Raw genomic sequence first — 19,089 nt, 5'->3', positions numbered from 1 at the left:
GAAGAATGCAGAAGCTAGAGAATGGTAAAGTCCAAACCTCAAGCAACAGGAAAGATAACATCTGTCGCTTTAAAGCTGCATCGGTGGCCGGGCAGACTGGGGCCTAGTGTGTGTGTGTGTGTGTGTGCGGACGTGAGCGGACGTAGCTCCTCTGCCGGAGCGCACCATTCTAAACATCTAAGCGCACACCCGTCGTAACTGCCGCCGTAAATGCAGTAAAGTGCAGAATGATATTGTGGCGATTAGTTTGGAATGTGTCTGGTTTCAACAATCAAAGTTGCCTTCAAACAAGCACTCCAAAGTGGTCCCTACGACCCAACCCCAGAACACCTGTTGGGCAGGGAGACTCGAGAGGACTTCTCTGACTGGGTGCAGCCCCTGAACGAGCAACAGTGGTCGGACTTCCAAGTCCAGGAGAGAGCTTACCGGAGCGGTTTGGCGGACCGGAGCCGCCATGCTGACATGCTCCCATTTCATCGGGAGATCCGAGGGGCTGGCTCCGTCTCGTTTCCCTCTTGGGTGGAGTGTTCTTCGGGAGCGGCGTGTTTGCACCTGAGGGCCACTGTGGACACCCGCTCGGCTTGTTGGTCGGCCCACTGGTCTGGATCTGGACTGGACTGGACTGGACTGGACTGGTCTGGGTCTGGGTCTGGGTCTGGATCTGGACTGGACTGGACTGGACCGGACTGGTCTGGTCTGGTCTGGATCTGGTGCGAGTGGCATCCTGTGTGTGGCAGAACTGGTTGTTGGCTCAGCACTACTGTAACTGACTGTTTCCAGGATATCAAAATGCACTGATATTATTTATGTCCTTTAGAATTATACTTTGTATGTGGACATAAATAAAGTATTTAAAATGTGTGTGTGTGCGCGCGCGCGTGTGTGTGTCTGTGTGCGTGCGCGCTCGTGCATGTGTGTGTGTGTGTGTCTCTCTCTGTGTGTGTGTGTGTGTGTGTGTGTGTGTGTGTGCGCGCGCGTGTGTGTGTGTGTGTGTGTGTGTGAAGAATGCCGCTATAGCCTGATCGTGTCCCAGACAGGAGGGGAGGCGCAGTATGTTAATGTGGGAGCCAGCCAGTGTCGCTGCAGGGCTGCAGTGGGACGGAGGAGGATAATGATGATGGGATATGCATGTTTGGGAGGCGCCGCCAGTCAATGGCTCCTCGGCCTCATTGTTCCCGGATTCCCCACTGGCGCCGCACAAGAGCCCGGCTCTCTCTACCAGCGGCCCGCTACAGTTTTTAAGGTAGTCTGGAAGTAATCACCAACCGCCGTTAACAGTCTGAACCAGTTTGGAGAAGCTCGCTCTCTCGCTCGCGCTCGCGCTCGCGCTCTCTCTCTCTCTCTCTCTCTCTCTCTCTCTCTCTCTCTCTCTCTCTCTCTCTCTCTCTCTCTCTCTCTCTCTCTCTCTCTCTCTCTCTCTCTCTCTCTCTCTCTCTCTCTCTCTCTCTCTCTCTCTCTCTCTCTCTCTCTCTCTCTCTCTCTCTCTCTCTCTCTCTCTCTCTCTCTCTCTCTCTCTCTCTCTCGCTCTCGCTCTCTCGCTCTCTCTCTCGGCTATCCGACAGACTCTAGGAAGTATTTTATTAGCTAAATCGCTTTTCATTTTGAATTGACAAAACAGGAAACCATTCTCCTTTAGATTAGGCAGACAGCACTCTATAGGCATACAAAACACATGTCTTTATTTATCTCAAATAGCTACAGGTCCGTTTAACAGTAGTAAAAGAACAACCTAACAATTCTTGTGAAAAGATTTTTCAAAGCTTCTTATGCACGTTTTGAAAGAAAGTCCGATAATAAAGATACAGAGAACAGACACAATTACACATTCTACATAAACAATTGTGACCTTTAGTGTAATTTACCGACACCATTGGTTTCAGACAAGAGCCTGTGAATATGCAATTAAACAGGATTACTCAGTGGAACAACCGTCGCACATAGGCCTATAGAATATGATAAATATGGTAGGCTGCATGGGGACCATTTTCATGCTACGCAACCGCATAGATGAGAATGATAAATTAGCGAACTTTAATTAAAAAGAAAGTCCTTTTTTTTTTCTTCATCTGATCTCAAAGAAGATTGTACCAAAATGCAAGCGTTGGAAATTGAAACTACATAATAATTAACATTCCCCCCTGAAAACCGAGGACACAGTGTTACATGTTCTTGCATACTCCCCTGCCAGACAGGACTCTGGATCGAGTCTCTCTCTCTCTCTCTCTCTCTATATATATATATATATATATATATATATATATATATATATATGTGTGTGTGTATATACACACACACACAGTATTAGAATGTATGATCAAAATACATGTTAATACAACTTTAACCAGTTACCTGCCCACTAGAGTGAGAGCCAGGTCACCAGAGAGAGAGGTCACACATTAACCTGACCTACATCTGCAAAGACAGTCCCATAAGACAACATTGGAACTGTGATCTACAGAAACAGTCCACTGGAGAGGTTAAAAGGAAGTGAGCGCATCCTGACCACCTCACAGATGAGGTCACAGGTCAACCTTGGTTAGGACAAACATACAAGACCTTGCAGCAGGAACTGGTAAGGACCTGTCCTTCTCTGGGGGAGAGAAAAAAAAGGACATAAAACTTTAGTCTGGCAGAGGTCTTCAAGATGAAGTGAGTTCGATGTATGTTGTTGAGGAATATGCAGTGAATCATGAAAACACAAATAAAGGAATGGGGGGACATTTATGGTTTATGGTTATACAACCTACTGCAATTGTGGCCAACAAACTTTACAATAAACATAGTTTTCTGTGACAGGCTCCTGGAATCCCTTTGTAATACTGCACAGGCCTAGGTCGGCACGGCAGCATGAATACACTCTTTCTAGCCCACCACACCATGCTAGACAACAAAGGAAAGGGCATCAGATGGAGCAGCCATAAAGCCTCCCCCAGAGGCAGAGACTTGGACTCTTCAAAGAGGACCGGAGCAGGAATCAAGTCTGCTGCATGTGGCCTGTGTTGTTGGCCAATAGAAAACTCTTTGAAAAGCGGGTGGGAAAAGCTAGCACACAATACCCCACACTCTCTCCCAGGTCTCTACTGTTCTTAAGATGGGACTCCACCATATGTCCTCCTCCGGAGGGAGGGGAGAGGGGGGATTAGGTGAGATGAGTTGTAAACAGGTGAAAGATGTAACATTCAAGAATTCTAATTCAGTTAATTTACCAATGCTGTTTTGGTCCTGAAAAGAGCTTTCTAAAATGGGGTGTCGGGTGCAACACTCAGTTACAAACATGCTGTTATTGGCCAGGGGTGGTCTAGGGGAGTGGACTCACAGAATTTTGTCTTTCTGTCTCTGGTGGCTTCCTCTTTGAAATGTGCACACATGCAGAAATGTCAACACTGCAAGTCCATTTCGGCAGGGGGAGGGGGGGGGGCGGGTGTTGTATTATTAATAGGGAGGATGTTGTTATTTGGAACTTCAAACTGAATTTCGCCAAGGTGGCAGATTTCCAACAGACTTACTAAATCTTAAGTAGGAGTCCCTGCTCCTTTAAGGCTCAGTTGGATTTATGACAATGAGCTGAACTCTGAACCTCCGGTTTATGGCATTATATATGACATTAAAGCATGTTGTAAAAAGCCCCATCATTTCTCTACCCAACTCTCAAGAGAACCTAACCTACACGGAACCGCATATATAATTAAAGAACACCTTATTTGACCAAATGCTATTCACTTTGATTTGAAGTTGAAATTGAAGTTGAAGTTGAAATTCCTGACTACACCACACTGTCAAATTATGACAAGCCAAACTGTGGCCCTGACCTGAACGAGAGGAGGGGCCGGCTTGTTAGCTCTGCTGTCTTGTTCACACCAACTTGAGGGCATATATTTTATGAAGGCAGGGCCAGCTTTAAGGTGCCCTGCCTTTTAACAGCATAGTGCTAACAGAACAGCGTTCGTGATGTGTAAAGGAGAGGGATCTTTACTATGTTGAGACAGGTCATGAGAAATACTCATATCTGTTAGAAGACCTTTCAATAATAGCTAGCTAAAATGATGCAAATGTGTTTCGTTTTCTTATCAACCAGCTAAAAACATTTCCAATACAACTTTCCCAAATAACTTCTCTGAATACAGGCAATAAAAATACAACCCCCACCAAATACTAATTTCTAAAAAGCAGAAGCAAGTTCAGCACTTAAAGCGTAACTTTTTGGGGGTAATATGCACATTATTTGCATAATCTCTTTCTATGCTCTGCCATTTATCATAACCATTATCCCAGTATGCACCGCAATTTTTTAAAAGGTTATCGGGAGGCTCCACATTGTGAGGGACCCCATCCTTAGACCACAGAAATGACCTGAGTCTAACGACCTTCCTCCTTACCATTCCAATTCATCATGTTAATGAGGGTGGGTGTCACCACGGGCACCAAGAGCCTGGCGGTACCATAGTGAGGCCTGGGGGTCCCTGCTCCAACTACACCTCCCAGAAGCCCTGGGTCCATCCATCTCTTCCTGTCACCTGAAATCACCTGGAAGCCCTTGTAAAGCCCTGTAGTAAGGTGACCCTGCTGCCACAAGAACCAGGAGCATGTCACTTTCCAAAGATCGGCACCATCTGGTGTCTCTAAAATAGGTCTGTGATGCTGCCAGTTAGGTCAGCTGAAGAACGAGAGCAACCGCCAACCTAGAAAGAGAAATCCACCACATCCACACGTTACATCATCATACACATGACTCCCTCCTCAGCTGAAAATGGCCCATTCCTTACATCAAATTGGACCAAGTCTTTGAGAAGGAAAATATCAGCCATGAAAATCAATACAATGGAGACGAAAGAGCATGAAATTGCCTTCAGTGTCTCAAATATGAAAACACACAGAATCCCATGTTGTTGTTGACTCTATATCGCCAAGAGCTTTCAAGCTTCAACAATCTCCTCCCTACCAGACATCAGTAAAATAGAATACAGTACAATAAGGATACATACATACATATACACTCATGGTCTGCATCATCAACAAACCACCACTACTTACTTGTGACATAAAATGACAATGGGTCGGATTGTACAACAGGTTTTTATTTGTGTTCGTTTACATAGAGGTAAAGAGAACCATTACGCCTACATGTGAAGTAGAGAAAGGGGTATGGGGGAGGTGGGGGCGTTGTAAAAGGTAAAATAATCTCAAATGTACGTTTGGTGCATGTTCACTGTCGACGTTACCTGAGAGAAGTAACATTCCAGAATCATTAACTTGCATGCAAACAGCAAGCGTTCAGTTGACCTTCTTCAGCTTGCCAAACAGCTCTCAAGAAAACAAAATAAATAAAACATATAGCTTTCAGGAAAAGTGCTCAAAAACACTTAAGTCACTCACTACAATCGACTCTTGTCACTGAATGCAAGAGACGGAATGTTTGCCTCGATTGTGTAACAGTGATGTTTAGAGAGAGAGAGGGAGGGAGGACAAACAGGGGTCAGTTTCCTGAAAGCTTTGTAGCTTAAGTTATATTTCTAGACAACAGAGCTGCAAAGCTCCAGGATAGTAGCAATGTGTAATCAATGTTTGCAAGCCAATCTTCTATGCATGACCTAACAAAATTCGTAAAATGTAATTAAGAACTTCAAAAGAGATGTCTGAAGTACTATTTCAGTTAGGAAAACTTTGGAGAAACCGACCCCTGGTGTGTCTATGGAGAACCTCACACACCGTCCTGTTGTCAGTCATGTTCTATGCCTGTTGATGCATACATAACACATACATAGATTCTAATATATTATTTCTTAACAGATATATTGAAAGTGACTTAAGGAGCATCTTCCCTCAAGATTCCTATGGTAGAATATTTGGAAAAATGCAACAAACATGCGGCTTGTATCTGTCTATAAAATAATATACATGCGTTCCCTGATCTGTACAATGTTTACTGTACAAGCCTAGTTGAACGTGTGACACTTATAATAATTTGTTCTTGTATAGATATTTTGCTTTCTTCCGTGTTATATTTGCGAAAGCATATCAACTGTTGTCCTACAGTGACATTTGGATAACTACATAACTAAAGAAGATACAGTGTAGAAAAACCCCATTAGTTTCTTGTTTTTGTTTACAATGATATTAATCAATTTTGCTGAGGTTGTCATTTATGTTTTGTTGGGGCAAATATCAGACTCCAAACATGGAAATAAATAAATGAATAAAAAAAGTATCCAATGAAACATGCAAACAAACAAACAAACAAACATGATTGTACAGAAAAAAACAACGGAAGATTGACAGAATGTGATCCGCTCAGTCTAACAGACATTAGGATTGGATAGCTGAACCACCAATGACAGTCATCATTCTCAGTAACCGGGCAGAAAAGGCCTGAAGAGAACACAAAGTCAACTGACAAACACAGGAGGAGCAGGATGAGTTTAATTCAAACTGCCGATACACAAAGACCACTAATTCTAACCACTGACAATAATAACTGATTGTGGTGGACTTGAAACATGAGCGAACCATCCTCATCTATCCCTCCCTCAGCCCAGGATCCTCTGACCTGTTCCAGATTCTCTCTGACCTATTATTTTGAACCAATAACTATGTAAAAAAAAAGAAAGACAATCATTTTAACCAAACCCAAAAAGCACCTGCGGGAAATTCAACCAAGCAAATGCAAATCATACAACATAGAAAGTATGTGAGATAATCATACCAAACACCCACTAAATGGAGAAAAAATACTCCCACAAATGAAGTCTCTGTCAAAGAGTACCGTTCCCCAGTATTCAGTGCAGTTCGTTGGGGTTGATCACCAGTCTACCAGCGGAGAAGGAGAGAAGGTTCTTCTCCTCCCCTGTGATGGGTTCTGCTGGGTTAGACTGGTCTAACAGGCGAAAGAGGAGGCCCTCTATGATGCGGAAGCACAGGAGTCAGTTGGATGTGAGCAGGGGGGGAGGAGGGAGAAAGGCCCAGTACGTCGGTCGTCCCGAATCCCACAAAAACCCAGGGACTCTTGAGAGGGTAGAGGCACTTTCAAAGCGGCGCGCACACACACACACGTGTGCGCGCAAACACACACACACACGCACACACACACACACATACACACGCATACGCACGCAAACAGACTCAAACTCACACACTCTCTTAGATGGACAGGTAAACTACTAGAGAGACACATGGTGAAAGGCCTCAGCCAGAGTCCATGCTGAAGAGTTCTATGCCTTGAGGGTTCCAGTGGAGACCCACTCCAGAGTTGAAGACCAGAGACCAGACGTAGGGGATGAAGAAGTCCTCAGGCTGATCCTCTTCTACGTACTTGAACTTCAGCTCGGGGAACTTCTGCAGAGAAACACACAAAGTCAAAGTCAAGAGGGGAAAAAACGTCAATATGGGGGGGGGGGTTCTAAGGAAAAGGACATGCTCCCGCGTATGAGTATGAGTCACTCTGTCAACAACTACGTCACAGCCCCCCCGCCGTTTTACAAACAGATGAACCAGAAGCGCAAAAGGGAGCATCCAAGTGTAGCGTGTGTTTGGATCCTGGAAAACATGACAAACCTAATATCCCCGCTGGTCTCATTCCATCTCCTGCTGAGGTAACGGTACTTAGAACTTGCGGGCGTGTGACCCTTGGATCCTTGATCCTTTAAAATGGCCGCTTAACGTGCGACGGAAACCCTCTGTCTTGACCTGACACCACTTTAGAGTCTCTGTCAATCAGTGGGAAGTGGCGAGAGGTGACGGTAGTAAGCCAGTAGTCGCTAGCGACTGCTACTTACGGCCCCCACTCCCTGAAAGCTACACCCAGTCTTTGGTTTCAGGTGACACCCAGCCTCAGGTGAGAGAGCTCGTTACAGGGGACAGATAGCTTGTTAAGGGGGTTTCTAAGGTTCCACGCGAGCATTAGCGCTAATGAAGAGATGGGGCTGAGTGGGTGGCCTTTCTAAAGCTCTGAGACCAGGACGCTAGCTGTGGCTAGTACTACAGGTGGTCAGGTGAAATACAATAACAAGTCTAGACAACGTATGTTCCATGGTTTGAGGGATCATTGCCAGTTGACACTAGTAAGGCATACACATTTGCTGGGGGGGGGGGGGGGGGGGGGTGGTCTGTGTGCGTGTGTACGAGAGGGAAAAGAGTATGTGTGGAAAGTGTATGTGTGCCCTCAGTTACTCCAGGGGGAATGTCCCTGTAATTCATAATTGTAAATCGCTTTGTATTAAAAGCGTAAAAAAAATAAAAATAATAATGTGGACAAACACAGGCTGCCCACCACATGCTCACCACCCCCCCCCCCCCTCCCTGTCCTGAGGGGAGTCATCTTTCTGGGAGGGGGGGTGGAGAGCCCAGAGAGTATAGTATCCTCTCCCTGCCCTACTAGGCCTAGCCATGTCTAGTCTGGTCTGGTCTAACCCAGCAGCAGGCAGGCAGGCAGACACATACAGACACACAGCATCAATAATAAAACAACATCTCATCACCCCCCCACACCCCAGGTCACAGAGCAATGCAATGGGCCAACACACTAATGACTCTCTGGTGAGAGACAGACGTTAGCCTGGCCTTTCTCCTCTATTGTGCTCTGGTCACGGCTAGGCTGACATTCACTGAGGCTGGGCTATTACACCCTGCATTGTGTCCAGTGACTCAACACCAGTATCAGGGGTTGGGGGTTGTGGTGGTAGCTAGCTAGATATCGGTCTGTGGCTCACAGCCCTGCAGACTGGCATATGGACTATAGAGACATGCATGTCCATATGACACCAGTAGCAGTGCCACATTACCTAGCATGGTCGTAGCTAGCTACCTTATGGACTACAGACCCCCTGTGTAGGGTTGCCAGCTTTCTCACTACCAAATACAGGACAAAAGATGGCATGCCATTGCACGGGGTGGGGGGTTTGCCGGAATTGGCGCATTTAGGCTATATATACGGGAATGTATGAGACAATGGAGGCATATATTAATCCAACCCAAAATACGGGACATTCCGGATAATAGGCAACCAGTGTGTGTTCAGGTACGTGGTCGGGTACATGGAGACACATGGAGACACATGGAGACGTACACAGGTAGAAACGGGAGGACGGACTCATTGTGGAATGCACAGAATGGAAATGAGGAGTGGTAACAAATACAAGTGTTTGATACCATTCCCTTCCATGCATTACATACAACAAGCCTGTCCTCCCATTTCTACCTCCGCCAGCCTCCCCTGGCACCAGTGTGTTGGTGTGTGGCCTAGCATGCTGAGGTACAGTGGTAGCTGCCCCGTGCAGAGCAGCCAGGCTGTACCCTGCAGGGCCTCAGTGTTTATTGGCAAGCAGACACACTGCCCAGCATTGGCTCATGGTTGGACAGGCTCCAAGGCCTCCCCCCCACCATGTTCTATTACTCTCTCTCTCTCTCTCTCTCTCTCTCTCTCCCTCTCTTTCTGTGCCTCTCTCTATCTCTCTCTCTCTCTCTCTCTCTTTCTGTGCCTCTCTCTATCTCTCTCTCTATGTCTCTGCCTCTCTCTCTCCAGTCCTAGTCCCATCCCTGCCTACAGACATACTTGGCCCAGGGCTCCTGCCAGTCTGCCAGTCAGGCTGCCCAACAGTGGGCCCATATCTAGACTTAAGAACTGTGTGTTCCCACTCCGGCTTAAAAGGAAAAGCCTTCTCAGACCCCAGGCAGAAAGGCAGACAGGCTGGAATGCAGCTAGGAGGACACACACACACCCACACACACACACACACACACACACACACAACAACTTCCCACCACAAAGCCAAATCCATTAGGTTTCAAGTTCATATTTATTTCCATTCTATTTTCTACTATTCAATGTGAGGGTTTTGATTCAATTTTGATTCAAACTGATTTGAGGGTATGTTTTTAAAAGGGTGTTTTATAACAAGATACAAATGAATATAACCAAGTTCTGCTGACTGGAGGCTCTTGAAACACCCCACATGACCTCTTCAGGGTTCCCACTGTTTTTGAGAAATAATTTTCCAGGACTTTTCCAGGATATTTCCAGGAGTTTTTCTTGACAATCTAGGACAGCACTTGCTCACGAACGGTCATATAATTTACCGGTAGGCCTAGTAGTGACACACTTAACCCCACGTGCCACAGCCGACAAGTGGTGTAAATTCATCACTCTCTCAGCTCAGAGAGAATACCGTAATTCCTCGTAAATGACGTACGTAATTTAATAGGGAAGTAGCACTGTGCTGTACATTGCCGTAAAACTCAGATTATGTACTTTTTAGCTGCACAAAATGTACGTTTTGTAGTCATTATGTTTAGGGTTTTACAGTACTTTAATAAGAGGAGAATAAGCATGAGCTTGTCAAATGCCTTGGCGGGCAAAAACAAAGGGAGCGTGGGCCCCAAATTTGGCCGCGCTGCTATAATCCTGCCAACAGTTTCAAACAAAATACACACCTAGGTTTATATAGGCGATTGGAGTAAGGGGCTGAAAAAAAAAAAAATCAGGTTTTCCAATACTGGAAATCTAGTCTGAATTTCCAGGTTTTTCCAGGTTTTCCATGACAAGTGGGAACCCTGCTCTTTGACACACTCCCGCCACACTGACCGTTTGCATGAATGCGTGCAAGAGTGTGTCTGTATGTGTGTGTGCGTGTCTATGCATGCGTGTGTGTCTGTCTTTGTGTGTGTGTGTGTGTGTGTGTGTGTCTGTGTATGTGTGTGTGTATGAGGGGTCTTGTGTGCCTCTCTGCGGCCGGTGGACAGGGTTGCCAGATGGGATTGACAATTTTCAGCCCAACCACAGTCTAAAAACCCCAGAATACACCAAAAACCAGCCCAAAACTTTTATTGTCAGAAAATCGATTAACCATAGACTTGCAAGCAGACCATGCCAAGTGCTGTTCGTCCTTCCACTGGATAACAAACTGGCATAGGCTTTGAAAGCCTTCTTTATTGCCAAGACGCAGTGGCATTTAACAACCATAGTATGCTGCTTGAATCTGATCAGCACTCATGGAATGACTCATCCAATCAAATTACTTGGTACCTTTATGACATTGAACCCAGTGTGCGCTCCGGCGCTCTCAAGGAGAATTTACAAATGCAATGTCATGTATACTACTGCGCATGTGTAACCTGCAATGTATACTGGGACATTTTGTCATTTACATTGTTGGCTTTTAGCAGATGCCTTTATCCTAAGCGATTTTTTATAAGCTTTCAGGAACTCACATTTTGATACTGCCCAAATGCTGTTTATCCAGCCCAACCGCCCGAATGTTTTTTTCCCCGCCCAGTGGGATCAAAAGTAGCCCAATTGGGCGGGAACCCAGCCAATCTGGCAACCTTGCCGGTGGAGGCCCAGGTACAGAGAGAGCGCCCCCTCCTCTCCCAAGGAGCCAGACTGTCTATAGCTTATCACTACACAACGACACAGCGCTGGCCAAACAATACATTCCACAGGCGCTGTCGTTGAAAGTCGTTGAGCCTGATAGCCTGAGCAATAACATAGGGACTGGCTCTGTTGATATTTAAATGGGGAGGAAGGGGTATGTGTGTGTGTGTGTTTGTGTGTTTGTGGGGGGGGTGGGGGGTGGCAGCAGAAAGGCAGGGAGAGGGAGGAAGGGAAAGAGAGAGGGAGGCAGTAGAGAGAGAGAGAGAAAGAACCAGAGAGGCAAGCAGGCTGGGAAGGAGGGAAGGACAGAGAGGGGCAGAGAAAGAGAGAACCAGGGAGGGAGGTACGCTAGGAAGGAGGGACAGAGAGAGAGAGAGAACCAGGGAGGGAGGTAGGCTGGGAAGGAGGGACAGAGATAGAGAGAACCAGGGAGGGAGGTAGGCTGGGAAGGAGGGAGGTAGGGAAGGACAGAGACAGGCAGAGAGAGAGAGAGAATCAGAGAGGCAGGTTGGATGGGTCTTTTGTCTTTGCCTGGGGCAGAGAGCAGAGCAGAGAGACATAATAGGGCCAGTCTGCTGGGGGACCTGGGGGGTGGGTGTGTGTGTGGGGGGGGGGGGGACACTTGGGAGCAGACACAGGCTTCTCCCTGGGGCATTCCTACCTTCTGTTAACCCTTTCTGTCTGCCCTGGCCTGGCCTGTACACACAGACCCGTCTGCTTCATTGTGTGTGTGTGTCTATGTCTGGTCTGGGAACGTCCCTCCAGGCCTCTGTCTACAGAGCCTCAGTGTGTCCTGGGACGGGTGTCACTCTTTGTCATGCTAAACGGCTAAAAGGGTCACTATTTAGTCTAAAAGACTCATATTCAGATGATTCCACCACGACATCCCGCTAAACCTAGCGCTTTGTCTTTGACCGACAGTCAGTTGGGATAGCCGGTCGGGAAACGCAAAGGAAAAAAGACAGACTCTCCGACTCTCGTCCGATCTCTCAGTACTCAGGCGTGTGACCTCAACGAACCGTCGTCACACCTCCATATTACTGCTTTGAAAGAGTCATTAGGGGTATTGATAATTTCCTACGACATTCATCTCAGCTTATGGATTTTCATTTTTGAGGCGAAAGAAAAAATCGGAAACCGGACACGCGGCTCGAGCCGGGTAGCGTGGCGGTTGATCTGAGCGATGGAATAATCGACCTGGTTCCTCGTACCGTGCCGATACTGTGACACATCCGTTATAACCAGCCAGGGCTCACTGACGACAAAGACACGAGCTGGCTGCTTATCAGAGCTCTCCACTGACGCACGCATGCACACACACACACACACACACACACACACACACACACACACACACACACACACACGTAGAGACACACACACACACACTTCTGGACTTCTAACTACATTGAATACTGTACGTAGCATGCTAGCTAGTGACATGTCTAGATGAACAGCCTAGATGACAGCCTTTAAGAACGTTTGTATAATTCCATCCACTAGTTCTAAAATGAGCGCTCACGAGCCCAAAAAGGGTCCCTTATTGTTAGAAACAACCTTTTTGGACAGACAACACCTCCCATGAGCAAAAGCTTATTTTGCTAAACTTTGTTCCTCTCAAAGCACCGTGTGGTCTCATGAGACAATAAATCAATAACATCATATCACAAACCGTACAGTGAATACCTATAGAAAAAAATCGGACGGAAAGAATTAGCAGGAAAAAAAAAATTTGCTGTAATGCACCTTTAACATGGGGAGCTCATTACTATGCTCCGTACGTGCTGAGTCGTATGAAAGGCTCCCATTAAAAGAGATAGGAGAGCTGCTGAGATATGGGAGGGATGGCCGGACGCCAGACACCCTCCCTTTAACTGGTCGGCTGCAGGGGAGACAAATGGCTTCCGATGACACGCGGAACACTAAACATGAAACACATGATGAAACGTGCAATTAAAGAGTCTGGGGCTTAGAGACGGAGGACAGGCGAGGGGGGGGGGCGCAGGATGAATATTCTGTCCTTGATGAATGGGGGACTGGGGGATAGTCGGGTGGAGGCGTCCCGCGAGGAGTGTGAGGTAACGAGGGGCGCCTGGCAGATTTATCTCCCTCCCGGAGCCCCGCGCCCATGACAGAGTGTTCCCCTGTCCCGTCTCCTTGAAGTGTCATTACCTGAGCGTGGTCGGCAGGCAGGAGGGATGGCTGTGCAGCAGCCATTAATGCTAATGAAGATTGGGCCTGGCCTTTGTCTCCCCCCCCCCCGCATTCCTCCCCTTGTTCCCACTTCCCGGTTCCCAGCTCCCTCCCCTCCTGCAGGTGCCCGTTCCCCCGTCCCCTTCTCCTCTACCCTTTCTCCGCTCCAGAGTGCTGCCCTCCATACCTCCTCCCTACCTTCCTCCATAGCTCCCATCCCCATCCTATCCCTATCCCTCCTCCCCACCCTCCTTCCCTGAGTGCTGCCCTCCGCAGCTCCCTTCCCATCCCTCCCTCCCTTCTTCTTCTCCTCCATCCATCCCATCCCATCCTCCCTCCCATGTTTCACCCACACACACCATTACCACACGTGTGAATAATACATGCTCTGCCTGTGTCCAGATCACTGGTGTTAATCACCTCTGTTCTGCTGCCATATCTATGACAGCCTTAGCTAATTAACAGCCAAGCCCTATGGTGAGATAGAGAGCCAGGACACTGTTTCGTGCTACACCCACGGCCATGCATTTCCTCCATCTGAGATATGGCCATAATACATATTAATGAGCAAAAAAACATGTTTTAAATTAGTTAAGTTAAAGGCAGTAGATTCAAAATGAGCACCACCCATAACCATCCTCTGCACTAACAAGGTTTTCCAGCACACGGCTCTGATACCTGCTGTAGTACTGCATGTGGGTCGACTGTACTTCAAACAGCATGTACTCACCACTGGGCAGGTTGCTTAGGATTCAAAGCTTTGCTTTCTAACTGCATCATCAGGGTTCTCCCTAAATAACGTACGCTGTTGTAGGCTGTGAACTTAGCGGCGCCACTATGTAAACATTTAAAGACAAATTCAACTATATATTTAGTAATGATAGAGTAACTATGATTTTTTTTTTTTTTTATGTTATCGCCAATGACATTGTTGTCAAAAGTGAAAGTGAACCTGGAAGACAGGCAGTACCTGGAGGCGGTCTTTGGGCAGGGAGTGACAGACAGACAATCAGACTGACTGACTGACTGACAGACAGTACCTTGAGGCGGTCTTTGGGGCAGGGAGTGACAGACAGACAATCAGACCGACTGACAGACAGACAGAGTGGTTCCGGTACCTTGAGGCGGTCTTTGGGCAGGGCCTGGGCTCCCTTCATGATGACCTCCTGAACCCGTTCCACTGACAGGTCTGTCCCCGCAGCCTCCAGACGCTGACTGAAGAAGCCAATCACCTGAGAGGAAAGACACACAGACGGACCACTTCACAAACAGCCTCGAGGACTCAGGGACCTTTCAGTTGGCTTCAAGAGCTTCAAGGAGCAGCGTCATTTTCTTGAATGTTATGACTTTTCTCAAGTGAAGACGTCAATCATTTTCCAGACTCGTTTTTTGTGATGTTCGAAAGAGATGGGGAGGGGGGGGGGGCGCTTTGGTTGCATATATATATATATATATATATATATATATATATATATATATATATATATATATATATATATATATATATATATATATATATATATAAGCATGTCTCCACAAAATGTTCATGTTAATCTCATCTCCGTCTTGCAACACAAGTCTCCAACTCTGACGACAATGGGAGCCACTTGCAGAAGTGGAACTACATGCAGTAGAAGGGAGTACAGTTCAGTAGCTGTGTCTGCTGGTGCAGGGTCTCTTCAGTGTACCAGAGAGGATGTGGTTAGAACCGCCGCCGTGATCGGCGACCCAATCTTCGCAGATCCCTTTCTCAACATACACGCCCCGGCGCCCAGTATTTCAAAACATTTATAACAACCTCTCCGATTATGGACATGATGTTGTCACACGTGTCCTTAATTCTTAGGATCAGATGTGAGTACATCTGATCCTGGATAGAAAAGAAGAAGAATCTGGATGAGCTAAAAGACCTAAGAAGCTCGAGGGATTATGGACACGTGACAACATCCCTGGTCTTCATAAGAGAGCAGTACGTGTTGGAGATTTGGTTCTTCCCCCCCACACAAACCCCCCCCCCATCTTGAATTCTTTTACTTTCCAAACACTGGCGCTATTTGGAAATGTGATGTTTCCTCTTGTCTGACAAGCTTTAGTGGAGAGGAGAGGTGTGAGGGTGGGGAGTGCGGGGTGAGGAGAGGAGGCTTTGGGGTGAGGAGGGAGCCTCCCCTTTCTCTGTAGTCTCTAGCATGAGCCGTGCGCTACCCTACTGATCTCTTCATTTGGTCTGAAGGCTTTCCATATGGGGCTCATTTAGGGAGCAGAAAAGCCGGCCATCATCCAAAATCACAGACAGACAGCAGCGAAGAGCTTCAGAGCTCTGTCATAGGAAGAGGGGGAGAGGGAGAGAATGAGAGAGAGAGCGCGCAAGTAGGGACAGAATAAGAGAGAGCGTGAGAGACGGCGGGAGAGAGAGAGAGACAGAGGGGGAGGGGGAGAGAGAGAGAGAGCACACTCTCTTTCTTCACTGTCTCTTCACCGCGCTCCGAATAAATATTTCAGATACAGCCTTGACACTGAGGGATTTATGGATTCGTCAAAACTAGTCACAGGAGCTCAATACGCATAGACAGCCTTAATTGACTGACCTTAATAACATTCATTTGTTTCTTAATACCAAGGAAATCTTTAGCGATGCTCAAAATCTGTTGATGTACTATCAAGTACTAGTACTAGAGTACTAGGTCTGAGTAGTGAGTACTAGGTCTGAGTAGTGAGTACTAGGTCTGAGTAGTGAGTACTAGGTCTGAGTAGTAGGTCTGAGTAGTGAGTACTATGTCTGAGTAGTAGGTCTGAGTAGTGAGTACTAGGTCTGAGTAGTGAGTACTATGTCTGAGTACTAGGTCTGAGTAGTGAGTACTATGTCTGAGTACTAGGTCTGAGTAGTGAGTAGTAGGTCTGAGTACTCGGTCTGAGTACTAGGTCTGAGTAGTGAGTACTAGATCTGTAACAATTCCAAATTTGTCTGGACAATTAATTGTCTCAGAAATAATTGTCATTGACAACTATAATTGTCACTGACCCCCAAATAGCTTCCAATGAGCGGGCCGGCGCTTGCATGGTAGCTTGCTGCCATTGGTGTGTGAATGTGTGTGTGAATGGGTGAATGAGAGGCCACTGTAAAGCTCTTTGGAATAAGGCGCTATATAAGTGTACCAGTAATCCATTTACAGTTTCACTGTTATGTGACCCAGATAATGTAATAACACAGCAACCTATGAAGTAAACCATGCCTCTTTATTATCATAAAACATATTTTGTCACCCTTCACTTTCTCGTACAAATTTGGAATGGCAGTTTTGGAGATGCAAGTCTTACTAGGCTACTCGTATTGGCCATCAACAGAGTACAGCATGCCTTTAAATGCTGGCTTCTCAACAGTATTGAAAAATAATTCAATAATAACATACTATGCACTTTGAGCTGCGAAGTTTGCAGGAAAAGTGCTATACAAATAAAAGTTCTTCTTCTTCTTCTTATTATTATTATTATTATTGAATGGCCGCATCTCTTTCTCGATGTCACGCGTTTGGAACTGTCCCTCTTATACTTTGTGCGTCTGCATAATGACTCACCAAGACCCAGTTGTCGGGAGGGACGAGCCACTGCAGCGGCACTGAGCATTTGTTGATGACTGCAAATTGGGTGGGATGGTGACGTGCTTCGGTGCTTCAGTCGTGTTCCTTTTTTCAACAAGCTCCATCTCTCTACTGTGTTTGCCGAATCCGGTGTGGTCGAAAGCCGACTTGATGTCAATGCGTGCGGGGTGTCCTCTGATAGAATAGCTACTGTTCTATCTCGCTACATACACATTTTAAACGTGTTTGATGGATGCAAACAAAAGTAGTGGTCTGAGTAGTGAGTACTAGGTCTGAGTAGTGAGTACTAGGTCTGAGTAGTAGCTGGGTTGGGCTATGTAATGTGAGTTAGGGTCTGAGTAGCGCTCCTCACCGTGTCCAGGTTCTGCATGATGTCTTGGAAGGAGGGGTGTGTGCGGAACTGTTCAAACAGCTCCCTCTTGTAGAGCAGGGCGTACACCAGGTTGGGGTTGTGGTGGAGGGAGTTGGACAGGCACGAGTTAATGATCTCCAGCATCATGCGGATCACCTCCTCAATCACATTCAAATCCTGGGCCTGCAGAGAGAGAGAGAGAGAGAGAGAGAGAGAGAGAGAGAGAGAGAGAGAGAGAGACAAAAACCCATTAGAAACCACGTATCATCCTAAAAACCTGCGGAAATCACATGGGATCAATCCTCAATCTTTATGTGCGGCCGACAGCATACACAGTCCCTATGAGGTTAAAGAGAATGACAAAAAAAGGAGGGGGGGGGGGGCCGAGAATCAGAAGGGAGGAAAAGAGGCTTAAGCGAGTAGAATCAATGGCTTCCATCGCCGGCGCCACAAATAGAAAGCGCCGGAGGGGTTGAGAGCATTGCTGCATGGGCAGCCTGCGTGGCCGGAGCCAGGGAGGAAGTCGGGGGCACCGGGGTGTAGGGGCTGGGGGGGTGGGGGGGTGTCATGTTGAGGGATAGCCATTGTGAAGGTAGCGGTGGAGATGTTATCCGCTCCAGTGTAGACTCTGTGGAGTCGCTGGCTCAGGACCAGGCAGCACGCAGAGGCACTCCGCTGCACGCAAAACAGGAACACATTATACCTGGCAGAGAGGAGAGGAGGAGAAGGGAGGGGGAGTCCCTCTCTTTCTCTCTTCTCTCTTCTCTCTCTCTCCTTCCATACCTCATTCTCTCCCTCTGTCTTATATCCACCATTGATTTCATTTCCATTTTACATTGAAGTCATTTGGCTGACACTTTTATCCAAAGTGACTTACAATAAGTACATTTGTCTGAAGTAAGCGAATCGACTGTGCATCCGTCAACGTCAGTAAGAAACCTGCCGAGAGAACAAGTGCCATCGGCAGTCACAGTGCATTCCCTTCACATGGCGACCGGACAGTTCTCTCCTTCTCTACCTCTTACAGGTCTCTCCTTCTCTACCTCTTACAGGTCTCTCCTTCTCTACCTCTTACAGTTCTCTCCTTCTCTACCTCTTACAGGTCTCTCCTTCTCTACCTCTTACAGTTCTCTCCTTCTCTACCTCTTACAGGTCTCTCCTTCTCTACCTCTTACAGTTCTCTCCTTCTCTACCTCTTACAGTTCTCTCCTTCTCTCCCTCTTACAGGTCTCTCCTTCTCTACCTCTTACAGTTCTCTCCTTCTCTCCCTCTTACAGGTCTCTCCTTCTCTACCTCTTACAGTTCTCTCCTTCTCTACCTCTTACAGGTCTCTCCTTCTCTACCTCTTACAGGTCTCTCCTTCTCTACCTCTTACAGTACTCTCCTTCTCTACCTCTTACAGTTCTCTCCTTCTCTACCTCTTACAGTTCTCTCCTTCTCTCCCTCTTACAGGTCTCTCCTTCTCTACCTCTTACAGTTCTCTCCTTCTCTACCTCTTACAGGTCTCTCCTTCTCTCCCTCTTACAGTTCTCTCCTTCTCTCCCTCTTACAGTTCTCTCCTTCTCTACCTCTTACAGTTCTCTCCT

General features: G+C 46.9%; 1 protein-coding gene across 1 annotated transcript in view; it reads right to left on the bottom strand.

Moving 5' to 3' along the window:
* Positions 1-5,076: 5,076 nt before the first annotated feature.
* dym (dymeclin) overlaps positions 5,077-19,089 on the bottom strand; it is a 77,814-nt gene continuing 63,801 nt past the window's right edge. The window contains exons 15-17 of the mRNA XM_080530316.1: positions 17,504-17,686; positions 14,674-14,787; positions 5,077-7,329 (exon numbers count right to left, since the gene is read on the bottom strand). Coding sequence (XP_080386442.1) covers positions 7,180-7,329; positions 14,674-14,787; positions 17,504-17,686 — 447 coding nt within the window. The 3' untranslated portion in view covers positions 5,077-7,179. The remainder of the gene's footprint in view (positions 7,330-14,673; positions 14,788-17,503; positions 17,687-19,089) is intronic.

The sequence above is a fragment of the Nansenia antarctica genome, assembly GCF_963989245.1.
Source record: "Nansenia antarctica genome assembly, chromosome: 4".
In the NCBI taxonomy this organism is placed as follows: Eukaryota; Metazoa; Chordata; class Actinopteri; order Argentiniformes; family Microstomatidae; genus Nansenia; species Nansenia antarctica.
This window is presented reverse-complemented; position numbering and strand designations above follow the sequence as displayed.